This window comes from Ixodes scapularis, unplaced genomic scaffold (assembly GCF_016920785.2).
Source record: "Ixodes scapularis isolate PalLabHiFi unplaced genomic scaffold, ASM1692078v2 PGA_scaffold8__174_contigs__length_109621045, whole genome shotgun sequence".
Taxonomy (NCBI): Eukaryota; Metazoa; Arthropoda; class Arachnida; order Ixodida; family Ixodidae; genus Ixodes; species Ixodes scapularis.
Window position 1 is genome coordinate 84,214,239 of NW_024609883.1, and position 25,541 is coordinate 84,239,779.

Sequence of the window (25,541 nt, forward strand, 5' to 3'; positions counted from 1 at the left end):
TAGGTTGTGGATATATAAGGCTTTGAGGAAATGAATGCGGTAGCTGAGTTTGAGACATTCTTTTCCCCTATCTTTTTTCTTTGACCAAGTTTCCCAGCTTTTACCACAGTCTCGGTTATTCTACATCGTGATCAATATCCACCAGCTCACCTGCGCACGCACTCACTGTTTTTTTCATTGAGAATGTCTATGTCAGCTTCCGCTTACTTCCGGTTGATCTAACGTGAGTAAATAGATTAAAGAGGCTTTGCTGAATTTTCAGTGTTCACTAAACGATTAGTTATGAAATCACACTCAAAGGGAATTTTCACGAATGATTGGTTGAGACCAACCCGAGCTATTTTTGCTCTATCTGCTTTACATCAGACCCGGAACCCCAAGCCCTTTGACGACCACCTCCCCCCGCTGGCTTCGGAGGACTTGGAGCTCCTGCGGAACACACTCCCAAACCTGCCGGAGCTTTCTGATCTCCTGGTGTCCGTGGCCTTGCCGGCCTTTCCGGAGGTGCCGCTCCGTTCGTCCTGCGGTTCGGTCGATGCTCCGCCGGGTGAGGCGTCTTCGGAAATGCGATCCTGCGGACCATCGTCGCAGTGCGAGATGCGTTCACCTGAAAATGATGGCCTCAAGGACTCGACTCTGCAAGCGTCTCAGGTGAGCTTCGCTTTTCTTCTGTCGCCCACTAGGTGTTTGTTTGGCGGTAACATCTCTGTGACCTGTTCTAATACTGTGTGGACCAGTATTAATAGCACATTTCGAACTTGTCTTCTTGTATCAATCTTGACGATGGAGGGGCTGTAGCATAGGGAAGATACGAAGGTTGAAGTATGTTTACAGTACTGGTAGAGTCATTTGAGATATGATATGTATATGGAGAAACTGATAGGAATAATTAAAGATGTCGACAAATCTCTGTAACGTGAAATTAGAGCACAGCTCTTGAGGAGGTGGAGAGGAGGGTATGCCCCTCCTCCTTTCCCCTCCTCCTCCTCCTCCGCACGTGACCTCAACTTTCCTGCCAAGTCTAGCGGAGAAACTGAATTTATTCACTGGTGATGTGACACCAAGTCATGTGACGTCATTTTCCACGCTAAATTTAGTAGGAAAACTGAATTGCTGTTGAGTTTTTTGCAGAGATGCAACTGGGTGGTCTGATCTTGTCGCTTTCCTCCTCACTCGTTTTTCAGACTGGCAGTCGGGAGGGCTGCAGGGACCATTCAGAGTCCGACGACCACGAGCGCACTCCCAAACTGGCCGAGTCGGACGACGAGTTCGAGGAGGTGTGCGAGACGCCGGCGTCCACGGCGCGCACGGAGGAGACGCCACTCGACAGGGGGCGGCAGGACGCGGTGGTGCAGTCCCCAGACTCACTGGTGAGTGGAGTCGGCTCCGCTCGAGACTGTGGCCGTTTGTTCCGCAGCCAGGAAAGGAAGGCTAGCCATATCTTGCTCTTAGAAGGGCGACAAAGACGTGACAATGAAGAAAAGAGTGAAATGATGCATACTTGTAGCGCGAGGTCGCACGCTTGGGCGGCTTCGTTGTCTTTGTTTGTGACTTTACATACATACTGCAGTAGGACTTCTCTGTACTAGTAATGTCAGCTCTTTCGAGAAAACTTTCCAGTATATGAGTACCATGTGATGTATATCAGTGCCTCAAATGCCTGTATGAATATTAAAAGTGAGCTTTAATTTTACTTTACTACACCCTTATCTTTGCCCATCAGTCTTTACCAGCTTCGTTGGATTTACCTGCACCTCCTGCATCCCATGCAGAAAAGTGTAGGGCGGTGTACTTCCGGTCGTATCTTAATACAGATACCGGAAGTGTACTGCCTTACACTTTTCTGCACCAGTGCAAGAAGTGTAGGTAAATCGAACGAAGCTACTATTGAAACGTTCTGCGGTATCTGCAAGAGGAAGAGCATTTTTGTATTGTTGTTTTCTTGCCTCTCAGAATTATGCAGTTCCTCTGAAATGGCATTTCCTCAATTGTGGAACCAACTAGCCCACCGAATAGTTTGGCACTTCCGCAATCGTTGCAGACTTTTAGGCTCCCAATGTCTCTTTTCGCGCTGGAATTTGGCCACTGTCCTCCAACATGGCGTTACTTACAATCCTGCTTCGGCGGTTGTCCTCACCAGGGTCACGCCTCTCAGGACTTCATGACTGCGGACTTCTACATCGACGAATCGATGCCGTCCTCCTATTCGGACAGCAACGGCCTGGCCCCCGCCTCAGGGGCGCCACCGGCATCTCTGGCCCGGGGGCCACAGGACGCAGTCGCGGCCGAACTGCAGAGGCAGCTCGAAGAGAAGATTGCGGCTCTTTCGTCCACTCAGGTGAGCTGCGGCGGAGTTTGTTTCAGTTGCTGGGCCTGGCCGGCACCGGTGCTGTAAAGAAATTGGCACTGCGTTTGCGAGAAAAGCAAAACGCGTTTTTTGTTCGGCATGCAGATGTGCCGCGCATCAACGAGTGCTCAGGTACTGCAAGAATCTAACTATTGGTTGGGATGAGACGTCGGAAGTTTTGAAACCTAACGTTCAACGAAATATTTAGCGCCAGTGATTCTAAACTTTCAAAGCAAAGACGATTCTGGTTATTGACAGCTAGGCCGTGTCTGCAGGATTTCGCCGTGGTTTTTTTCTCGTTTCCCTTTTGAAAATAGCTTTCATTTTTCTGCAGCAGCCCTCGCGTTTGGTGGACACGTTGGGAAGTCTGTCGAGATTTGACGACCAACTGGATGACTGCACGGAGTGCACTACACTGGGTTGCTTGGTTGTAGGGGCTGACAGGCCAAAAAAGTAGTGTGCTTCAAAGGTACAGTCGCCGACTTGATTTTTCGGACACCTATAATTCAGACCTAAAGGAGGAACCGTGACCTACCCGATTAAAATAATGCATATTCACTACCAATGTTTCGGACAGCTTGAAGTTTGAAAGTTCAATATTTCGGACGAAATCGTCGCAAGCGATAGGCGGGAAGCACCACCGAGAATTAGATTCTACGTTGGCTGCACATGGATTGGCTTGGTTTGGCAGCGCTACTTGAGTACTACTGCTAAGTCCTACCGCTAGGTAACGGCATGCTACTGCTTTTGTTTTTCTCTAGCTGCGCGTCATTATTATCATCATTGTTACAGTTTTGCGTTGTTCATTCTTCTGTTGGACTTGAACCTCTCATCTCGTCTTGGTAAATTGTGTTTTCGGACTACGCTGGCTTGAATTTCGTGGCCCCATCTCTTCTTCCGCCGCTGCAAAGTGTTCCTAAGAAGCGCAGAAAGTGTTCTAATACAGTAAAACCTCGTTATAACAAAGTCGAAGGAGCGGTCGTAATTATTTCGTTATAACCATTAGTTTGTTATAGCCAATGTCCATTTCTTCCCACTATTAGCAAGCAAGGGGAATTATAATTGCTTTGTTATATCCATTAGTTTGTTATATCCCGTTTTGTTATAACGAGGTTTTACTGTATAACGGTAGGAAAGAAGGCTGTGATTCTCAAGCTAATAGAAAGTGGCCAAAAGCAGAGGCATACCCTGAAGCAAGGCAATATTGACAACTTTTTTAGGTCCGCTGAGACATTATAAAGGCCACTTTTCATGTGCTGATTTTTCGGACTGCTCTATTATTCAGATGTTTTTTCGGTCTCTTTGAAGTCTGAAAAATCGGTCGGTGACTGTAGTGGGGTTCGAAGGTAGTGACAAATATTCGTAGGTTGTGAAACTTACTATCTTCCTACTGTTATCTCGTTAAATTCGAGCAAAGTTAGTTGTAGGATAAGGCAAGCAAACTGGAAAAAAGAGGGCCATATTGGTACAATGCAAGACTGCTTTCATCTTATCCCCAGAATTTTTTGTTTTGAGATTCTGGACTTCTTTTGAGCCTTCTTCGATCTCGCATTTCCGACGAGGGCCCGATTGACCCCTGTTCAACTCCCCGCAGCGTGATCTGGAACAAGAGCGGGCTCGACGGCAGGAGTTGAGGCGTAGTCTGTGCGGTCTGCGAGAGGTTGCGGCGGTGGTGTGTGCAAGCTCGCGCTCCGACATGGCCTCGCTGCGACAGGACCTAGAGGCCGCACGTCGGATGCTCAGCGACCACGCTTGCCAGATGGGCAGCGCCGTCGACGACGTTCTTCAGGCACTGCTCGCACGTGCCGAGAGAGATCAGGTGAGGGGCTTGAGCACCTCTCTCCCTGCCCTCCCTATTCCCTGCAATGCAGCTTTGCATGAGTGCACCAGTGCTATGGGGAAAGGGTGTTCAGTGAATTCGCTTTTCCTTGGTGCACCAGTGCTATGGGGAAAGTGCTCAGTGAATTCACTTTCCCTTGGTGCATCAATGCTATGGAAAAAGTGCGCTGAATTAATGTAATTTACCTTGGTGCAAAACTGCTGCGGGGAAGGCACGCTTTATGAACGCCCTTTACCCCAGTGCACTGGTGCTGCAAAAAAAAAAAAGCATGCTCAAGGAACTCTTTTTTTTCTCAATGCACCAGTGCCGCAGTACAAGCATGCTCAATTAACCAACTTTTCCTCGGTGCTCCTGCAGTGAAAGCACGCTCAAGAGTCCAATTTCCCTTTGTGCGCTCACACCACGAGAAAACCACACCCAATGCACAGCAGAGCTATGTTTGAATCTCTTCGGAAGAACACAATAATTATCAAAAAGTACTTCAGCATTTTAATGCGAAAACATTAACTGGTCCCATGGAGCAAACCAGCGTTATCAGTTTTGGAAGCCGCTCTCCCCAGTCCGATAGAGCAAAGCTTGTAGTTTGTAGCAGCAAATTGATGGATGGACTCCCATTGGCTGGCGTGCAGCATTGTGCGGCACGCAGCTTGGAGAAATATGCTACGTATATGAATGGTTTTTGCATTTTAACACATTAGCAGTTTTGATTGTCTTTGTAGTTTTTAGAGCGCAGCTCTTAGGCGCCCATTTCCAACTTGAGCGCCGTCGCCGTCGGCGTAACCGCGCGGTGCATTATGAGTAAATTTCCCCGCTAAATCTAGTGGAAAAATTTTCCCGCTAAATTTAGTGGAAAAATTTCCCCGCTCAATCTAGGGGACAAATTTCCCCGCTAAAGCTAGCAGAAAAATTTACCCTCTAAATCTAGCAGAAAAAATTCCCCGCTAAATCTAGCGGAAAAATTTCCCTGCTAAATCTAGCGGAAAAATTTTCCCCGCTAAATTTAGCGGAAAACTTTCCCCGCTAAATCTAGTGGAAAAATTTCTCTGGGGGGTCACATGACCCCCGAGATCACGTGACACCCCCAGGTCATGTAACCCCCCCCCCCCCCCCCCCCCCCCCCCCCCCCCGAGGTCATGTGACCCCGACTGTGATTTTGTGGAGGGGGTCACGTGACCCCACCAAGGTCACGTAACCTCAGGGGAGGGTCATGTGACCTTTGTGGCCTTGGCTCCTCCTTGTCAAGAGCTGCGCTCTAATTCGGCGTTACAGGGAGTTGTAAACGGCTTTCATTTTTTTTTGATGCAGTGGTACATCAATCTTCATTTAGAATGATGACCTTTACCCGAGACTGAGGCAGGAGGTGGAAAATATTTTGACTGTGGATCGCCCCAAAATTACGAACCACTTGCTGGTTATGAACAAATAATGTATTAGGTAGACACGCTAAAACTCGAGACCGAGGACAAAAAAGGAACTACGACATGTCTCGTGTCATACACTTTCCTTTTTGAAGCATTTCGCTTGGAGACATGTTGTATGCATCCCTATTTTTGTTGCGAGTCAGGTTTCAGTGTGTCTAACAATAAAACCAGCTTGCTTGCCTTATTACTCTTTCTCCAGTGCTTCGTTAGTGGAGTGAAACCTACAAAATTGAATACATCCGTTACTCAGGCACCTTCTTCAGTTGGACAAGCTCGCCGAGCTCCAGCGTAGTATGCGTCTTGTCATGGACACCTTCCAACATTGAAATTACCGAGGTGTACACCGTAAGCGTTAAAGGTCTCGTATATAATTTTAGTGGAGAGAGCGGGTTCTGCTCACTCCCTCCTCAATCGAGGACTAGTCACCGGCAGGATTTGAAGAGCAGGGAGGTTCTTCGATTGTCCCGCTTCTGATGCAAGCTTTCTAGCTTCAATAACACTTCAGCATCTCGTGGCCTTCGAGCGGCATTCACCCGGGGGAGAAATCAGGACAGGGATTTGCGTGACATCAACAGCAGGCACGATTTTCTCCTCAACTTCGTCGTTCGCCCCAACAAAGTGCCAAGGGGGAGGATGTAAGCGTTTGCAGTTCAGTTTAGCAGGTTCCTCACTTGACACCACGGGAGACAAATTTAGCGAGCCCTACTTTTGACGTTAAATAGTTTAACGATAAAATATTATTGAATACAAACTTCCCTCCGCTGCAGAGCTGACGTCATAGCGGCGCATCGCAAAAGCCTGACGTTTTTGTCGCGTTGACGTGCGCGCCGGGGAGAAATATCCGGGATTTCTCCCTTGTTTGACTGCTTTTTAAGGAAAAAAAATACTTTAAGCACTTTCTTTTTTAGTTGTATATTTGAAGATTGGCAGGCACTCATCATCATCTTGAAGTTGTTTCATGAAATTAGTCTCTTTTGCCTTGAAATATTGACTTGAACACATAGAAAAATGGGTTTGTGCATGTTTCCTTGCCCTTGTTTCAGATTGAATTATTTACACCCTTCCTTATTCTATGGAAGCCATATCTCCACTCTCACAGATCCAATCTTCATCCTTTTTTCTTTCTCGGGTAGGTGTATGTGCAAGGTACCCAATAGGCCCTTTCCGGAATTCAGTCTGGCAACTTTGATCACTATCGTTATCTGAAAAGTGGCATGTGTGCAATACTAATGGTGGCCTTCTGTTTAGCGATGAAGGAAGAAGTTGAAGATTTTCCTAAGCAGGTGATTCGACGCCTACATATGCTAGGCGTTAGCGCAATGTGAAGCAGGAATTGGATACAAGAGCTGCGTAAGTGTTAATTTCTAACTTGGGCCCAGTCAATGTGTTAGTAGCACACACTCTACTTCAAAGCCCCTTGATGTATTGAATTTTATCGAGGTGTCTGTGTGGGCTGGCACTTCATTCTGGCTGGTTGCAATTTTTTCACCACCGACACTGAAAGAGATTGAAAAGGAACTGTACAGCAAAGCGCGCATTGTCGTTTGCCAATGATTTGCGAAAGTGACGGTACTTCATAAAATACTGCAGATCACAGGTTCATTGCCACCATTAGTAGAGGAAAAGTTAAACTGCCATTTGAGTCACCAGATGGCACTGAATTCCGGAACGGGTTTATAGACCGTTCCATTAGGGTCATAGCAGAGAGGGTGAAAAGAGGAAAAAATGCCCTCCCCCTCTCGCTCGCATGTCGTCTGCTCCGCCAAGTGGGCAGTACCTAGCACCTGGCTAGCGTACAAACTCTGTTTAAAATCGCGTCATTTTGGGAATTTCAAGCGCAGATGCGCAGAATTTGGTATGCCAGTTATCGTGTATTACTATGCTAGATAAAAAAGACTAACAGGGTCTAATTGCGCTGTTATCTGCGTGCAAAAAAAAATAAAAAATAGGGAAAACTGTGTCAGACTGGCCGATCTCTCCGGCGAAAAGTAAATCCGGTGGCTGTACCTTTTTTACTATTCAAAGTTCGTACTGGTGTAGGCCTTTAGCGACCATGAGTGGATGTCTGAAATAAATAAAAACGTGCTCTCCTGCCGCAATACACGCAGTAGTTGAGGGTAGTACTGCCGGCGGACTCAACTGCTAGTTAAGTAACGGAAAGAAGATATGTCAGTTGATCATTTACCGAAGTAGAACAGAGAGCTATAGGTTGATTTTGGAGTAACCATAACTATTCTAAGAACGCGAACCACTTCACAACGGCAGCCACGAGCGAGAGTTCGATGTTCCGTACAGCCCAAAGGTGGAGAATGGCAACCTCCCGTTTTGTCGTATGCTAGCGGAGTCGGGCGCGTGCCCTCTCTCTCGTTTTACCCCGCCGAACCCGCTGAATTTCCCGGATGTATGGCGAGGGCGCTGCTGTCAAACAAAATGGTGCCGCCCAGAGAGCGCTAAATGGAATGGTCTATAAGTGGTATAAATTTGTTAATAAGCGTCGTAAAAACTTATAAATCATTCTAAAGCTCTCATTTACATCTTATTGGATTCCACATACATTTTAATCTGCTGAGATAGGTTTTTGCTTCTTTTTTTTAATTCAGGATTTCAGTTTGTTTTTATCTTTTTCATAATCTTTGCACATTAGTACAGTTGAACCTCGGTTTAACAAAACCCGATTTTACGAATTTCCCGATCTAACAAACAAATTAGGATTCCCCGCGCAGCCTATGCCCGCAAAATGACTTTCTCGATTTTACGAAGTTCCCGATTTAACTAAATAATTAGTGGGTCCAGGTGACTTCGTTAAATCGAGGTTCAACTTTATAGTTTTAATATTAACAAACTTAATTAGACTACTCCAAAACAAACTACAGTAATCCCTCGTTATAATGAAATCGCTTTTTTCGAATTGTCGCTTCTATCAAAGTTCAACATGGTCCCGACCGAAACGCAAGCATTTTTATCTGGACTATTCTAAGTGCATCGGCGGCCGACCATGCTTATTACGAAGGCCTCGGCGCCGAAAGCATGCAGTCCTACTCGGAGACATACGGAGACCCTTGTGTTCCCACCCCCTTCTCCACTGAGGCAAACGGCATACTGGGAAAAGTGGAGTAAACGGGTGACAAAGGACAGAATGTGCAGAGCTGCTGGCAGAGCGCCGCTTTTGATGTCGATGTGCCGACACGGGGACGCGGGCAGGGAGAAGCGTGAACGTCCTGATGCTACTCACGTTGTCCGTGACCGAAGCTGCCCGTCTCCTGTCGGATTCGGGTCAAGGGATGGAACCCGGAGGCTTTGAAACAAAGTGGAGTGCAGCGGCGGTGCCAGTATTCTTTGCGATGCCTGGAGCAGTTTGAAGAGAACTGATGCTCGGATGAAATTATCGGCAAACTCCATTTAATTCTTTTTTTTTTATTCGGTAAAGCTGCTGGAGATGTTCGAACCAAGATTTTGTGATTAAATATATGGTCAATGTGTTTTGCAGTGTTGCCATTCACCTTCAAGGCTGGTGTCACTGTTTTTGGTCCCTCTATCGCTTTTGTCGAATTACCAATTATAAAAAAAATTTACAGTCTCATTGGCTTTGTTATAATCATGGATTACTGTACAAATTTCTAGTGAGACTGTGAAGGCATATTAGCTATATAAATTTCCTTTGAATTTGATCGCAATTTATTAAGAAAGCTTTAGAAGCTTAAGCGTGCACGCACAGCCAAGGCTTTAGAAGGCAACAAGTGCGTGCTGGAGGCTGGGCAGCCGAAGAAGACATCCCGTTGTTTTCGTCTTGTTAGTGAATAAGTTGGGTGCTGCCTTTGTCCTTGTGCATGTGAGGGGACAAGTTTGCGCCGCTGACCGGCCTTCGTGTACTACACAGGCACAGGCGGTGGCCGCAGAAGTGGAGCGAATTCGCCGTGAGTGTCGCAGTTCGGACGAAGAGCTGCGCCACCAGCTGGAGGTGGAGCGCCTGAAGCTGGAGGACGCCCACCGGGAGGTCCACCTGTACCAGCAGCAGCTTCAGCAGCTGTCCCAGCTCGTGGACAGCCTGCGGCACGACTCGGCGCTCGCCCTGACCAGCGTAGGTTCTTCCACCGCCGTTCCTCTCTGTTTGCGTGTCTTCGTATTTCATGTTCGGGCGTCTCGGCGAAGACCTAAAAAAACTCCTGCCCATAGGACAGTCGAGAAAAAGAAAAAGAAACTCTTCTCGAGAACAAACCGCCAGCCACGGCGGACGTTAGGGATTGCAAGACGCAATCTAACTAGCTAAATAGCAAACTATTTACTAATTATACATTTTTAAATAGTGAAAAGTAAACATGTGATTCCAATTAGAAACTCGTTGAGCGTCGTTGAATACCCACCAAGTCGGTTAATTTTAGGAAGTCTTAAAGCTGGCAATGCAAAAATGCTGATGATAAGGATATTTGCGTTTTCTCGGCGGCGGCCTTGTGCCTACTGCATGAGCGGTAACTTTAGCGCACTCCCGCTCTTCGCACGTGGTCTAAATCATCCTGTAATTGGCTGATTTAGGGGTTTTAAGTGACGCTTAATGAGTTTCTAAATTGAAACCATGTGTTTATTTTTAATGATTGAAAAAGTTATTAGTCAATTGATTTCATTATTTAGCTAATTAAGTTGTTTATTTTGCAATCCCGGATATCTGCTGTGGCTGGCAGTTTGTTCTTGAAAAGAGGTTTCATTTTTCACAACTACCCAATTGGAAAGAATTTTTGAAAGTCTTTGCTGAAACACCAGTATACTAATGTAATTATCTGACTCCTAAATTAAAACCAGTACAAAAAGGGCATGTAGAAGACAGGCACAAATGTAGCAGCATATTTTATCTGTGCGTCTAATCAAGAAAATACTAAAGAAAAAAAAAAAAGCTTCTTGAAGATTGATTCTGCAGTGGTGACGTTCAGCAGAGCTACCCTGGACAATGCTGACAAAGTTTTAATGTAACCGGGCGATTTTTGCTTCAGAAATTGCTGAGGCAAAGACTAAAACTGATGGGGCTGTCAAGCCACACACATAGCTGGAGAGAATGCAGTCACGCTCGTGATGTTTCAGTGTACTACTGAAACACTACAGAATAGTAGATACTATATTTGCTTTATTTTTAAGGCATATCTGATAAGATTGAGAAATTTGAGTACTGCATTGAGCCTTTTAGAATGTGAATACAGTCGAACCTCGATATAACGAACTTCAATGTAACGAAATCCTCGATTTAACGAAGTATTTTATTTTTCATTATTTCTTGCCCATAGACCCCATGTATTTTTAGTCTCTATATAACAAAGTCTATTTTGCTGCTACAGTAAAACCTCGTTATAACAAAATGGGATATAACAAACAAATGGATATAACAAAGCAATCGTAATTCCCCTTGCTTGAATAGTTGGAAGAAATGGACATTGGCTATAACAAACTAATGGTTATAACAAAGTAATTACGACCGCTCCTTCAACTTCTTTATAACGAGGTTTTACTGTATTTCAATATAACGAAGCGCCATTGCCAAAGAAGGCAATAAATAAATAAACTCTAAAAAACAACTTCGCAAAAAAAAATTGTGGTTAAAAAAAAATTATGCGCAAACGCGAGCGCTTTGATAGGTTACTTCACGGGGACAGGCCTTCCAACGTTCCTAGGCTGCCCGAGGATGCGGCGCCGGTAGCGCCGGCGAGGCGTGCGGCAAAGCGGATTCCGCGGGGCTGGCCAGAAAATGCCGAGCAAAAAGTTTGCACGGCATAACAGCATCACCACTGACATTCACTGATCATCATAGTCCACTGTACCGCGGGTAGCGCGGGAGCCAACTTCAGCGGGGGAGCGACGTGATGGCGCGACCCAGAGCCGTTTATGACGCGACCACTGGGCGCGACCGCACGGGCAGTGCCATCTAGGGGAAGACCGAGAAGACCGATTATCGTCTTGCGACCGTGATGTAAAGCAAAGGCGCAAGCACACTGTGGGCGCAAGTAAACTGTGCGGGCAAGAGTGCTGTGTAGGTTGGAAACATTGGCACCGCCTAAACTAAACAGCTTTATTTTTCAACCGGGCGGTTCACTCACGTGCTTGCGGGCATAAGGAAACGTAAAGTTCTTTCTTTGGATGAGAAAGCAAACGTTTTGGACGCCATCCTGAAGAAACTGCTGAGATCACGAGCACTCGGGAAGTGCTCGACGCAATGGACGTACTGAGGAGGTACTGTACACGGCGTCGCATGGGCAGCAAGATGCCGTGCAAGCGCTCTGGGCGCTCGAACGCCGTATGACGCCGCTGCTACTGTCGGACAAGGCGCAAGCAAAACTCGCGGACTACTTTGCCCCAAAATAAATGTCATTTTCGGTGAGTTTTCATACCCGTAAAATGTTTCGGAATTTTTTTTGCATGCGAAAGCCAAATTTCGATTTAGCGAAATTTCAATGTAACGAAGTAAATTGCGAATTTTACCGACTTCGTTACATCGAGGTTTAACTGTATTACCATTCCTTTAGAAATATCTTTGAACTGGTTTGGGCTTCCCTTTAACAACAGGTGTAGATGGAATCCTTTTAAAACCCTCGGCACGTTGAGGGCTCCTCAAGTGCTGGTGGCAGAAGTTCTCGAGAGGTTTTTGACCCAGCTAGTGTGCCTGTGTATCCGGGGGTGCAAACGAGCCCACTTGCTCTGGGTTCCTTCCAGCTCCGGAGCACCCTTCAACAGGAGCACGAGTCTGTGCTTGCCAAGATGGTCCTGGAGCACGAGCTGGAGCAAGAGTCGACCCTGGAGCGGCTCCGGGCCTTCCAGAAAAGCCACGAGGAAGAAGTCCAAGACCTGAACGAGGTGGGCACTACTGCCCTGGTTTTCTATATTTACTCGAGTGGTTTGCACACTGTTCGTGAGCAAGCCTGTGCATGTGCTTTTGGGTAAATCAGGTTGGAAGCTAATGTCTGAGACGTGCAAAAGGGGCTACTGGCTCGCTGGCCCAATCGCATCTCTTTCATCTACTGACTCTGTTCTCTGCATTTGGGCATGGGTGGAAGCGTGATCACGTGCCGAAAAATAAATGGATGACTGAACAGAGTATTATAGAAGGGTGCAAATATTTGAAATTTTGAATATGAATTAAATAGCTTCGAGGCAGTGGCGAGGTTTCCACTGGGGAGGTGCGAATATTTAAAATTCTGAAAACAGACACTATATACTTTTTTTAGATTGGATTCAATTCACAGTGCTTTTTTGCTAAAGTAGAAAGGCTCTTTAATAACAACATCAAACAACTTAGCTAGTTTTGAGCAATGTACAGATATATTCGGTAGAGTTCTGATAAAAGGATTCCTATGTTGGAGGTTGACTTAAAATCAAATAGTAGACTTACAATTAGGGATGCCGCGAACTTTTTTCGAATCGAAGTTTCGATGATCGAATCAAGCGGTTCGAAAGATTTCGATTTTTCGAATTGTCTATATCGTAAAATTCGACGGAGGTCGAATTTTCGAACTTGTTAAGCTAAGAAGTTCAACGCTTTTCGAACCGTCGAACTTATTACGCTAAAAAATTCGATCTTTTTCGAACTTTCGAACTTATTGCGCTGCAAGGTTCGATGCTTGTTGAACTTTCGAACTTGACTGACCAAAAAATTCGATGGATTTCGAACTTTCGAACTTATTTATCAAGAGAATTCGAAAAGTTTCGAACTTTCGGATTCTGAAAAGTCAGAAGTTCGACGAACTTCGAACTTTTAGGGTAAAAGTTCGACGTTCGTCGAACTTCGAAAGACCGGCGGACGGTTTCATTTGATTTCAAGTAGTGGGGTACATTCGTAATTTTTTTTTCTCGAACTTTTTACACGCGGTGCTGCGTTCCTTACGAAAGACAATGTCGTTTATTTCAATGTTCTGGCATGCTTAGGTTTAAAGAAATAAATCCCCGAAGGGGCGAAGAAGGACGACAGGTTTTTGACGATTATCGTTTGTGCCAGATTTGAAGCACGCTGCAGCCAGAGCTCTTTATGGTAGATATGTTATACTTTTTTTAAGAATGATCTATGTACAGCCTAGGTAAGAGCCGTCTTAAGATGTGATTATTGTTATTCAACGTGAGTTTCGAAGAAATGTCCAAACATGTATCTGCATGCAATTATAACCTAAACTTGATATTTATTTTCGTCTAAGTTGTTTGAGGTATCGCATTTAAATTAACACCACAGACAGTATATATCATTGCCATCTGCAGAATACGAAATGATATATTTATTGTTTTTTCACGTTAAGGAATAAATTAACTCATGGGAGAAGATTTCTAATAGTGTTCAAGTTCAGCACGTCATTAAACGAAAACTTTTTTTTTTTTTCGCTTCACGTTCCTGGGACGTGTTTCTTTTAGCCTGTACACATTTTGGTAAAAGAAACTTGTTTCGAAGTTCTGAACCTCTGAATATGCAAGAATAGAACACTTCCGACGAATTCATGATAGTTTTTTTTTTCTCCTGCTTTTTATTCCCGCATTTATTTTTTTGTTTTTTTGTTACTATCGGCACAGGTGTTTAGGTCGAAAAGACAGCTTTGAACTTCCGAACCACTAAGCATGTGACGAGCAGTGCCTTCTGACAACGAGTTTCTAACAATGACCATCTACGCGATCTTTTATGCAGTGAAGAGCGACAGTAGCTATACATATGCATAAATAATTTCAGATTAAAATAAGCTCGACCACGCCCTCTTTCCCCGTATTGTTTTCTTTAACAATTCGAAATACCTGCAAGGGGGAGAAGGAGGCTGAAGCCCCCCCCCCCCCCCCCCCGCTACCCTCTTTCCCCCCGTTTTTCCTCTTCCGACGCCACTTGTATGGTAGAACGCTCCTCGACCTCGAGTTGTGTCAACTTTTGTGCTTTTTGCGAGGCGATTCCTCCGTCCCAGAAAATAAACCTCCAGGACAATTATAAACTTTACCGGATCGGATTACTACCAGCGTGCAAGGGGTGGCGAGGTAGTTTGCCAGGTCGCTTCAAGGTTTTTTTGAGCCTCAACCTCCTGTTCGCCCCTGGCCGTTTCGAAGTGGAAGAGTCTCGTAAAACAGTGTGTTCGTGCAATCACTACTGCGGGATGCAGGTTAAAGACCCCCCCCCCGGGGCTGGCGGTCACAATTCTGCACTGCCAAATATTCCAGCACCATCCGGGACACTCGTCGTCTCATTTAATTGCCTGACCAACTTCGCAGAATCTAGATATCACACCCTAAGTTTTCTAAACTTGATTTCGTGAAAACCAGTGAGTCGTGAAAACGTTATTTGAAACTGAAACTGTGGAAAAACTTGAAAATCGGACTTCGAACTTTGAAAACTTGGATTAGAAAGAAATTCAAAATCTTCGAAATTTTTTTTTTAATTTAGCGTTAAAAGAGAATCGAAACCTTCGAACTTTTCGAACTTTATGCAAAAAAAAATTTGACATCTTCGAATTGTTCGAACTTCATGTCTATAAAAATTCGAAGCGTTCGAAGTTTTCGAATTTTTTTTACAAAGAATTTAGAGATCTTCGAATTTATCGAACCTGAGGTAAAAAAATATTCGAAATATTCGAATTCGAAATTTTGGAAACCGTGAAAGCTTCGAAATTTTCGAATTCGAAACTCCGCTGTGGTCAAAAGTTGCGAATTTTTCGATATCGAACCTCGGTCGGTACGAAAATATCGAAATGTTTCGAAATCGAACCTCAGTTCGCTTCGCAAATATCGAAACGTTTCAAAATCGAACCTAGGGTGGTTCGCGACATCCCTACTTACAATCGTGTAAATACGGTAAATGTGGGTTCCTCTCGAGGAATTTACTGCAATTAAATTGTTAATATTCAAGCACTACGACTTCAAAAAAAGTTTAAATAAACATGGGGCAGTACGCTGGCATTCATTTGACCTCAAAAAAACCTCGAAATTAGACTAAATTATTCAAAGCTTGATTTAAAAAAAAAAAAAGGGGGTGGAAAAAGTTTAGTTGAAACTCACTTTTATTGCTCGAAATAGTCCAGGATCGCCAGCTGAGGTTTGAACTTGAAACGCGCATCTGATAGCGTGATCCAAAAGGGTGCCAATTTTGACACACAAGAAATTAAAGAACTTTTAGGGGGGTTACTTTGTGCTCACGTCCGACAAACATACTCCAACATTGGATTGAAGTTCAGGATACGAAAAAAAAGATGGCAACATCGGCTTTTACACCTTGTTTTGCAAGACAGTCTCACATGACATTGCGTCATGTGACGGAGTTTCAGGTGATGGGACACTGCGTCACATGATATTGTGACATCCTTCTGTCGAGTTGTTCCTTTAAATTTAGACCGCGTGACTGGTCGTGACTAGCCGTGTCATCTCATTTTCGTGGCAACGTTTTGTGACACTGTAGACTTGAAAACCAGCACCTAAAAGTGTTCTTCTTAAAAGGTAACACAGATATCAGCAAATGTGAACATCTGTCTGGGTAGGGCAAGACTAATTAAATGTTAGGGAACATTCAACCAAGCCCCAATTAGGAACCCAGCGTTTCAGGGCCTGCTCGGCCTCTTCTTCGAGGGTGACTGTGGCGGTGGCTGTTGAGGAGCAGTCTCAATGGCCATTGCCGCAGTCACCCCTGAAGAAGAGGCTGAGAAAACCTCGAAACATTTGGTCTCGGATCAGGGTTTGGGTGGATCTATGTGAATCTATGTCTACAACCCCCCCCCCCCCCCCCCCCAACCTTTTTAATTAGATATCAGCAAGTTTGCATGGGTGCGGGTTGAGCTGGGGGGGGACTGATGCAGCGCTGCTCTGCAGTGCATCTGCGAGAGGGACCGTCAGATCCAGATGCTGTTTGTGGAGCACCAGGGGCTGGAGAACCAGCTGAACGCCCACTACATCCTGGACAAAGAGGAGCTCCTGGCCCAGTGCCAGCAGGAGTTTGCCAAGCGGGAGCAGGATCTCAGGGACGAGCTGGCCAAACTCCACCAGCAGGAGATTGACAGGTGGGTCGAGAGACCGTTGCACTAAATGTCTCACAATGCCGCGACAAAGAGATGAGCTGCATTGTTAGCTTTCTGCTACGTAGGGATGAAGAGTGTTCTGCTATGCACGAGCAGAGTTACGGTGTGGTTACGTCATGTTAATGTGAATACCTAGCTACATAGACAACATTTTCAGGGGCGAACTGGGTAAATTAAAATACACACTTTTTTTCCGTTACTAAGGACCACTCACATTATGGGTACTTTTTTGGGTGGAACGGGCGTGTCCGTAGTAATGAGATGTCACTTTACTACGGTGTCCTTCCTCTCATTCATCCACTGATCCAAGTTAGGGGCTTTTGGTTGCCTTTAGCTGTTTGCGACCATTTTGCTTAGGTGTGCTTTATAGTTCTGGTTGGACTCTGGATCAGCGTGTCTTTATGCTTGGTAATATTGTCTCTGTGGTATGAACTTTTTTTTTTACACAGTGGGTTTGGATATTTCAAAGGACTGTTTTGTGATGACCGTTTGTGGTTTGTGAATTGGTGTGGTTTTAAGAGGGTTTGAATCACATGGTTTGGGTCCTTTTCTTTCTACATGTGTATATACACCATCCTGCTGCAGTCAACATTTAGGTATGTCTCAGACTTCAGTGCTGTCCGCTTCTTTTGTTGTTACTCTTTTAATGACCCAGTCTCGGGGTTAATATCGCCATGTTCAGCATATGCTCGGTCAAAATCAATCAATTACTGACATACTTTGCACGGGTCTGTTTCGTGAGCCGAGTTTTGAATTATGCTACCCTGCGCCATTTGACCCACTTCATGTCCTTTGTTCTGGGAGCTAAACAAAAGAGCAAAAAGAACCGACATTCTTGCTTTTTGCAGGCTTCAGCGATGCCGCGAAGAGGCCATCCAGAAGGCGATCGAGGACGGCAGGCTGAAGATGCAGCGCGAATGGGAGGAATCTCAGTCGAAGGCAAGCTCAGTCACCGCCGTGCTTAAAGTTTCAAGGGTTATGGAGCTATCTGTGTTGTGCACTTAGAGTGGTCTTGAGACATCTCGCCTGAGGGCAGAACGGTAGTACCGCCACTGTGGCGGCCTTGACGTTTCCTTTTCAGCATCGCACGTGAAACGGGGACAATCATGGTGATCATTAAAAGGTCATTTTGAGTCGGTATAAGCTGAAAAAAGTCTATATTTTTAGGGGAAGAATGGAAATTTGGGACTTGAGGCTTTTTTTTTTTAGAGTATCGTGAGAGCCTTCCAGTTTCTAGAATCTGGGTTTGAGGAAATCTCCGCCCTAATTTACCAAATGCCTCCCGCCCGTTTCACGCAGGAGAAGGACACCATCGAGGACATTGTAGACGCATCCTCAAGCGACGCGGACGGGCACGCAAGCGAGCTGAAGTCCCTGTGTAGAAAATACGAAGAACAAATCTCCTTTATGAAGGCCAACATGGAAGCAGTGCATTGTGTGAGTCATCTCTCTTGAAGCACTTTCTCCCAAGTTTTCTTTCTAACGTGAAACATTCTTTGGCTAGCTGCTCCAGATTGCATGAAGCCGCATTTCGTGAAGCCATGGCCTGTGACATCGCATGACCAGTTTCACCGATAGATTTACAAGGGAAATTGACGTCGCGTGACCTCAACGTCAGTGCAGTTTTTCCGCTGAATTTAGCGGGGAAATGATGTCCCATGACTTGATGTTACGTGACCTACACACAAATTCAGTTCCTCCATTAAATTTAGCGGAAAAATTGACGTCATGTGACCTACAATGAATTCAGTTCACCCACTAAATTTAGCAGGAAAATTGGAACGTGACCGGTCGCAGCCCGCCATTCTTCGTAGTCTGTGGACACAGGCCGACCCAATGGAAAAAGTCAATGGGGTGGAGAGGAGTGGCAACTCCTGGAGGCAAACCAAGAACTAAACCCACACCAAGAATGCTAAAACAAGAATGTTTCACATAGCAACACAATTTCAGGGCCATTAGCCCTGCAATCTTTTCTTTCTCTGTGTGTATCTGTTGTTGTTTTCTATGATTGTGTGCACTGGCTGCAAACTACAGGGAGTGGAGGCCTTAGTGCGGCAGAAATGCCCGTTGTCTCTACCTACCCACCAGGCTTGGCCCGTGAAAATACAAATAAACTTTAATTCTAATTTCCATCACAAACTTCTGAATTTGCTGCACATGGCAATACATAACTGCTGGTTTACTCATTTGTCTTCGAATGTGACCGAGTTCATTGCAACTACTCGTGGCTGCTTATGATGAGAGAACACACATCCTGGAACTGTATATAACTAGACTCAAAGCTTTACAGTATTTACGAGATCATACTTACGCACTTATATGTGAGAAGTGGCTCTTCGTAACATTGCAAGAATTATTTCAAGCCTGTGGTTTCAAGAATTATGCGAAAATCGTCGTAGGCAGTCGCAAACGGTTGCAACCTTAATGTGCGTGTTAGGCAGAAAAAACAGTCGCATCAAGGATTTGTATTTGAGGTTGAATAAGATTTCAAGATAAAGTGTATGTAAACCAAAGTACCTGGTCAAGTGGCATGATGGGAAGAAGGCAGACTAGTTTCTTTTAAGTTGTATTGAAAAGAATTGTAGCCCCAACCATTTTCCTTCTCACTTTTCAGAGGCTTCTGGAAGAGGCGATCAGTCGAGCCATCCATGACAAAGACGAAGAACTGTCCAGGATCCAAGGCCGTTGTGACAAGTTGACGAGGCTGCTGGAGGAGAACAAAGGTGACGTCTCATTGGGGACTTTGTCAGGTCCAGTTCTTCTGGCAGCGGGCCTGAAAGAGCCCCGAACACTGAATTTATCGTGCTTCAGGAAAGAATGTGGGGCGGACAAAGGGCAAGGAAATTGCTGAGGGCTCGTTCGCAGCTTGGAACTTGCATTGGCACGGGAAGTTTTGTCTTGCTTTTGGGCTGCGAGCGTGGCAGAAAAAAAGAAGCGGCATCGAACTGGCCTCTTCCTGCTCGTGTGCATCAAATACACAGCTACCACAATCGCAACCGTTTATCTAAGAAATCTTTTGTCCTCCACAACTGTTGCAATCCCAAAAGTAGCCTCAGTTTCTTTGGAAAGACAGGTAAATAATTATGCAGGTATATGCGGCATCTTGGGGATTCCTTCATTCTCACCTCAATAAGCACACGCGGCACTTATCCTTCATTAATATGTTTCCGATATTTGCTAATATATTTCGTTAATCCCCCGAAACGCGCACATCCTCCGTGCAGGCTTGGGAGGGACAGCCAAATCCCTGGATCAGGAGGACAACAACCCGTCCACCGAGCTTGTCTCGCAGATGCAGTGAGTGAATCTGCCCCTTTCCAAACTGGGAAGCGGAGTTTTTGTTTGGAGCGATTGAAACAAAATCGAAAACGCCGCGTCTTCTTTGTCCCTAGGCTCGGCGTCCCGTGCTCTCAGGCCGACGATCCCAATGGAGCAAGCATGATGTGAGTTTTTCCGTGGCTGTCTCTTAATGTTCAGTCTAGACCTGGGCTGACTTGCCATAGTTACCGACAGTGAAGGAATAACGGGGAACGGTTTTAGTTGTGCCGCCTTTAGCACGAGCTCTTACCTTTGTAAATGCTTGGGCTGTCTCATGATCCTCAGGCAAGCATGTGCAGCCATTGCACGGCAAAAGACAACAAGCACATTCTGGAGGCTGGGCAATCAGAACCTCACCCCATCAGTGACTTTAGAAACACCGTCTTAGCTAAGGCTGTGAGAAAGAAAGCCTTCCAAGCCTGGAGCACTCTACCTCTCGGGACTCAACTTCATGTGTCGCTCTGCAGTGCCTTGGCAGTGCTTTCTTTTTTATGTGGTCTTAACTGAGACAGTTCTAGCAAGCCAGTCCTTATGCACTCCAGTTGTCGGACCACGTTTTGCCAGTTGCTGCATCCTTCGCAAAGCAAATGTTTCTCGTATGTAGTTGTAAGGGTATTTGATCTGGCCCACAGTACTGTCGGAGCTTCAGCTTTTATGCCTGTGTTTGTTTGTTATGAGCGTCTGCCTGTAGTGAGTTCGCTGACTTTTTGCGGGAAACAAAACATTTTTAAAGTGGTAGCTTTATAGGGCCAGCCAACCTCAGAGGCCGCATAAGCACGAAATATGCACGAAATGTGTAGGCCGGTCAGTCAGTAACCGCTAAACGCTTTTGAAACAAAATGCCAACCGGTGCCAGGGATTAGATTGCGGTCTCTGGCGTGGGATTTGCATGTGGTGCTGACTGAGTTGCGGACCCAGGCAGGAACGGGAGGAGCAGAGGCAGGTGGTGTGAGAAAGTGCATGGAGTGGAGAGGGGGGGAAGGGCGAGAAAGAGAAGAGCAGAAACAGGTGGTGTAAAAAGAGTGCAGAACAAGGAGTAGAAAGAGCAGGAAAGTGCACTTCCCCTCTCCTGCTGACCCAGAAAATTCAGCACAAAGGCTTTGTATCGGGGTGGTGCTGAAGAGAAGCGCGCACAGCGTCACGAGGGTACAATGGTGTGATGTAATCCATTTACAAACAAAACCCTGCCCCAGGCAACACCTGAACTAAGGACCACCCACCCTTGGCATTGAAAGACTAAGGGTCATTCTGCCCTAGGCATTACCCGAACTAAGAGCACCACCCACCCTATAAAGCTGCTGCATTTAAGAGGGGACATGGGTCTTTGGTGCCGAAAAATCCCTAAAACATTAATCTTTTGGAAAAAGGCAATTTTGAAATCTACAGATAGTGTTCTTCTGGCTGTTGCAAGCAGATTTTTCAATATAGGTTTAAAAAAATTTTTAGGTGACTTTTGTACTTATTACTTGGCAGCCACACATTGATCACTGAAATTAAATGTGCGGTAAGATCACTAATAATGGTTTGACCTTAAAAGTACTCCCAGCATTGTATGTTTTACACTTCATAGTATCTAGCCACGTGTTAGACAGAATATTTTGTTGAGCAGTTTTCTCTTTATTGTTCCTCCAAAGACAGGTGGGTTCTAATTATCTTGAGGGCTAATCTACTGACTGAGAAAATGCCCAGATATTTGATATCAGCTCTAATAACTGAATAGGCTTGGGCAGTTTTATCGGGTTTAGTAATAAAAAAAAGAAGATTCCCTTAAATGTTTTTAGCAGAATGACCAAACAGGCAGCCAATTTTTTTCTTCCGCACTTTTTTCGCAGGGAATCTACGGTTCGACTGCCACAGCAGGCAGACCCATTCCGGGATCTCAGAAATGTGAGGGTCTTCCTGTTCGTTTTTTTAAAAAGTTTGGACAACCTTTCCAGTGGAGATAGAGTGACACAAGCTGACAAGGCAATGACAAAATTGGTCGCACCAAGAAATGCCACCCTTATTTTTCTTCTTTCTTTTTCTTTCATGGCACACAGCAACTGATGTGCAAAGAGCAGGAGGTTTCTCGACTACAGCAGAAAATGGTGAGTGGTCACAGAAAATGGCTCCCGGCTACTCTTACGCGATTTCACGTCAGAGTGTTCTGCGTTGGGAACCTGGTTTCGGTTTGACCTTGTTCGGTTTTGCCTTGCAATATGTCACGCTGCAACGAAAAAAGGATTGGGTAGAGTCCCGGCAGCATAACCTAAAATTTTTTCACGAAAAAGGTTCAAGGTGGCTGTCGTGGTCGAGATAAGATTGATTGAACTGCGTAGGTTTATTCTTTAGCATAGCAATACACGTAGGTGTAAGTCGTGCCATGTCTGGTCGCGATCTGGTGGAGAGAGGGTCCGCGCGCGGAAGTGGTGGGCAGAGTTAAGGGTCACCGCTTCACTGACCATGGTTGTCCTTTGCCTATCGCAGATGGCCATGTCGGATACCTTTGGCACCCAGCCTCTTAGTCTGCCGACAGACAAGGTGTCCGTCCTCACGTGAGTACATCTTTTACTTGACAAGTCTCGGAAAAGCGGGGGGGGGGAGGGGAGGGTTTGATGGTTCAGTGCATTAAGTCTATGTTATACCCCTGTCAGACGAGCTAATTTAGTGCACTTCAGCTTACCGAACGTCATTTCAAGTGTTTCGGTGTTACACGGGAAAAATTAGGGTTACTCGCAAACGATGCCAATAACGATGGTTAAGATACTTTTAGATACATAACATGTTAACGTAAGGGCATAAATGTCTCGCAACATTTTGTCTTTTTAATAAAGGCACGCTAAAAAACAATGTTACATCAATGAATGCTCTTTATGCCAATTGAATGATTCTGATCGATCATTGCAAGCCAAGATAAAGAAGAAGATCAAACCTTGGCGTTTCACTTCGTCCCACGGTGGTCTACGAGGAGGCCCTGACCCTGCCTTATTAGATCATGATCATTGTGTTGTCTCGTACAGCGACATGCTGAAACGAATGTAGGCTCTATTCTCCTCTGCAAACCGAGGTAGCATTGGCATGACTGACTTTGCCATAGTCTTCTATCAATTCAACGCGGCGCTTGTCTCGGTACAAGTCAACCTAAGCTTTGAGGCTAAGTCCACACCACTATTTTTTGTTTGCAATGACACTAGTTTCTGTCCTCTCTTTTGCAAATTTCTAATCCTTTTAAAAAATAAAATTTACTCCACGTTTTTGGTTTCTGTGTCCCGGGGCCACGCACTCGATCGAGTGAAGCGAGTTCGTCAAACTCGCTTGAAGCCAAGTGTGTTCTTCGGAAAAAAGCCGTGTAGCACACTACAGAAATGACACTAAAGGCAAAGTGTTCTTGGTTGAAGTGCACTAAATTGGCCCGTCTGACGGGGGTAGTAGCCTCTCGAAGCTATGTTATCTATATTCATAGTATTAAGCCTCTCAAAACTATGTTAAGGTTTTTTGTTTTTGTTTTTTACATTTTCAAGCAAAGATGAAAGTAACTATTATATGAGTGTCATTCTGCCAATGTTATTTGTGTTGCACGCATTTGTGGCAAGAAAAACCTTTAGAGCCATGAATATCATCATTGCAAGCATTAAAAATGCTTAAAATTAGTCTTTCCTTTTTTTTATTATTAAAGAAAATGAAGTTGTTTTTATTGTAGAGCTCTATTTTGGCAGATAATTTTTTTAAGCAGCTATTGTACTTTATTATTTCCTAGTGTATTGCCTTTTAATGAGAAAGATAATCATTTTTTGTTGGCCTACAAGAACCACAGCACCAGAGAAAGACAATGGCCCACACCACGGAGGCCTGCAGTGCCGCGTCTTTTATACTCCCAACTTCAGTTCTGGATATACTAGAACACAACTTCTCTTTGTTCGAACACCTCAAGACCAGAAAGATTATACATGTCAGCCACTGCATATCTTACAACTTTTCTTTGTCTCACACTAAACTATACTAAACGCTCCCCTACCCACATCTCCATGTAGATAGACTGAAGTGAATCCCATTAAACGGAAACGGCGAACGATTCAACTCGTCGTGGCGGTTCTCAATTTTTCCAGATGCAGTGCCGGGGACGTGGTCTTGCTCTGCTTTGACGAGGGCCACCAGAACTATGTGCTCTTCGTGCTTGGACCTGTGTTGCATTTCCTTCACACGGACTGCCTCGAGACGTTGGGCCTGCAGACGGGTGAGAAACCAGATAGTGTCATTGCGGCTCGATTGAGCCAATTGTGTAGGAACCGAAAGGCCAGACCTTCCGACAAACGGTAATTTTTCTAAGAATCCCTGAAGGTGCCAGTGAGCATCCCACATTGTTCCTCAGAGAGTTGCGGTGTGCGGTAATGTACAGGGTGTCCACAAAAAAAAAAAAAAAAAAGTTTACGGGGTTATTTCATTGCAAAAATAAACTATGCGTCGCTGAATAGTTTTTGTGTTATTTTTATTATATAAATAAGTGTGTTGTGTGTATGTTTAGAGACAGCCGGAAGTTAGTCAGCCTCATTGGGCGTCTCGTGTCTCAGTTGCAGATGAGAAATTTAGCCAGTGCAGCACCACTAGATGCGTGGGTCCTTTAACATGCATCATGGAATAGTCGTACACGACCGCACGCCGGTACTATGTTTATTCAGGTTGAAACGGGCAGGAGTGGGGATTGAACCCAGGACCCTTGGAATCTGCGGTGCGAGCTTCCGCTCTGTGCACTCCGATCCGCGGTGCCTTTAACACACCCGGAAGTCAATCCCCCTCACAAAAATAAAATTGGCCCAAATGTACCAATTGTCTTCTGAATACATTTTTTTTTTTAATGAACAATGCTTTGCTAGACGCTCATTCTGTGCCCAAGTGGAGAGCTGGTGGTCCAGGCTAGATGCCGGGGTTTCAGATCTTGCCGTTATCCGATTAAAAAGTTATAAGCGATTTTCGGAAATTTTCCATAAGAAAATGGCTGCCAATGAAGCCCTTGAATACTGGGAGACGAATTACATCAGTTATCGGGAATTTGCTCCATTTTCTCATTAAAAATTTTTCAAACTGACTTGTAATTTTTACAGCAAAGCTGTTAAGTGCTAGTTCCCCCACTATCGCGTCCGCGGGCAAGCGGTGTGTTGACACAAAACTCGAGCCAGTTCATCGTCACCCTACGTCATCGTCTCACCTACCTATCGTGTGTGTCCTGTGTCTTGTGACGTTGAGATAGGGCTAGTGCTCTTATCATCGTGAGCCCTTTGGACTCACGATGGGTTGGCCGCGTGCCATTCGTTCGGAGGAAGAAGAGCGAGAGCACAAGGAGCGGGCGACGTGCGCAGCAGTGCGAGTAGCCGCACAAACGCCGCAAAGCCGCTATCGCCTCGAGTTCCACTATGTCGAGTGGTTCCGAATCTTTTGCAAACGAAGAGCAGATCGCTCGCCTGGAACGCCGCCGAGAATAGAAGCGGCGATGTAACCGGCGCCGGCGGGCCGGCGCTGGTCACATTGCCACAGACGACGATTGTGCCACGGAAGCCAAGCGCAAGCACGAGGCCCGGCGATGACAGGACGCCACGGCAGCTGAACATTTTTTATAAATACTTCAGTCCCACCACAGCACA

General features: G+C 45.4%; 1 protein-coding gene across 2 annotated transcripts in view; it reads left to right on the top strand.

Annotated features, from left to right (window-relative positions):
- LOC115308200 (RB1-inducible coiled-coil protein 1) overlaps positions 1–25,541 on the top strand; it is a 55,242-nt gene that overhangs the window by 24,102 nt on the left and 5,599 nt on the right. For both annotated transcript variants that reach the window (XM_042286709.1, XM_029981955.4), the window contains exons 13-28: positions 367–651; positions 1,185–1,370; positions 2,141–2,338; positions 3,942–4,166; positions 9,486–9,686; positions 12,299–12,439; positions 16,403–16,590; positions 17,457–17,547; positions 17,908–18,045; positions 19,223–19,331; positions 19,833–19,905; positions 20,001–20,051; positions 21,759–21,813; positions 21,966–22,013; positions 22,393–22,460; positions 24,012–24,139. In XM_042286709.1, the coding sequence (XP_042142643.1) occupies positions 367–651; positions 1,185–1,370; positions 2,141–2,338; positions 3,942–4,166; positions 9,486–9,686; positions 12,299–12,439; positions 16,403–16,590; positions 17,457–17,547; positions 17,908–18,045; positions 19,223–19,331; positions 19,833–19,905; positions 20,001–20,051; positions 21,759–21,813; positions 21,966–22,013; positions 22,393–22,460; positions 24,012–24,139 (2,185 nt within the window). The remainder of the gene's footprint in view (positions 1–366; positions 652–1,184; positions 1,371–2,140; positions 2,339–3,941; positions 4,167–9,485; positions 9,687–12,298; positions 12,440–16,402; positions 16,591–17,456; positions 17,548–17,907; positions 18,046–19,222; positions 19,332–19,832; positions 19,906–20,000; positions 20,052–21,758; positions 21,814–21,965; positions 22,014–22,392; positions 22,461–24,011; positions 24,140–25,541) is intronic.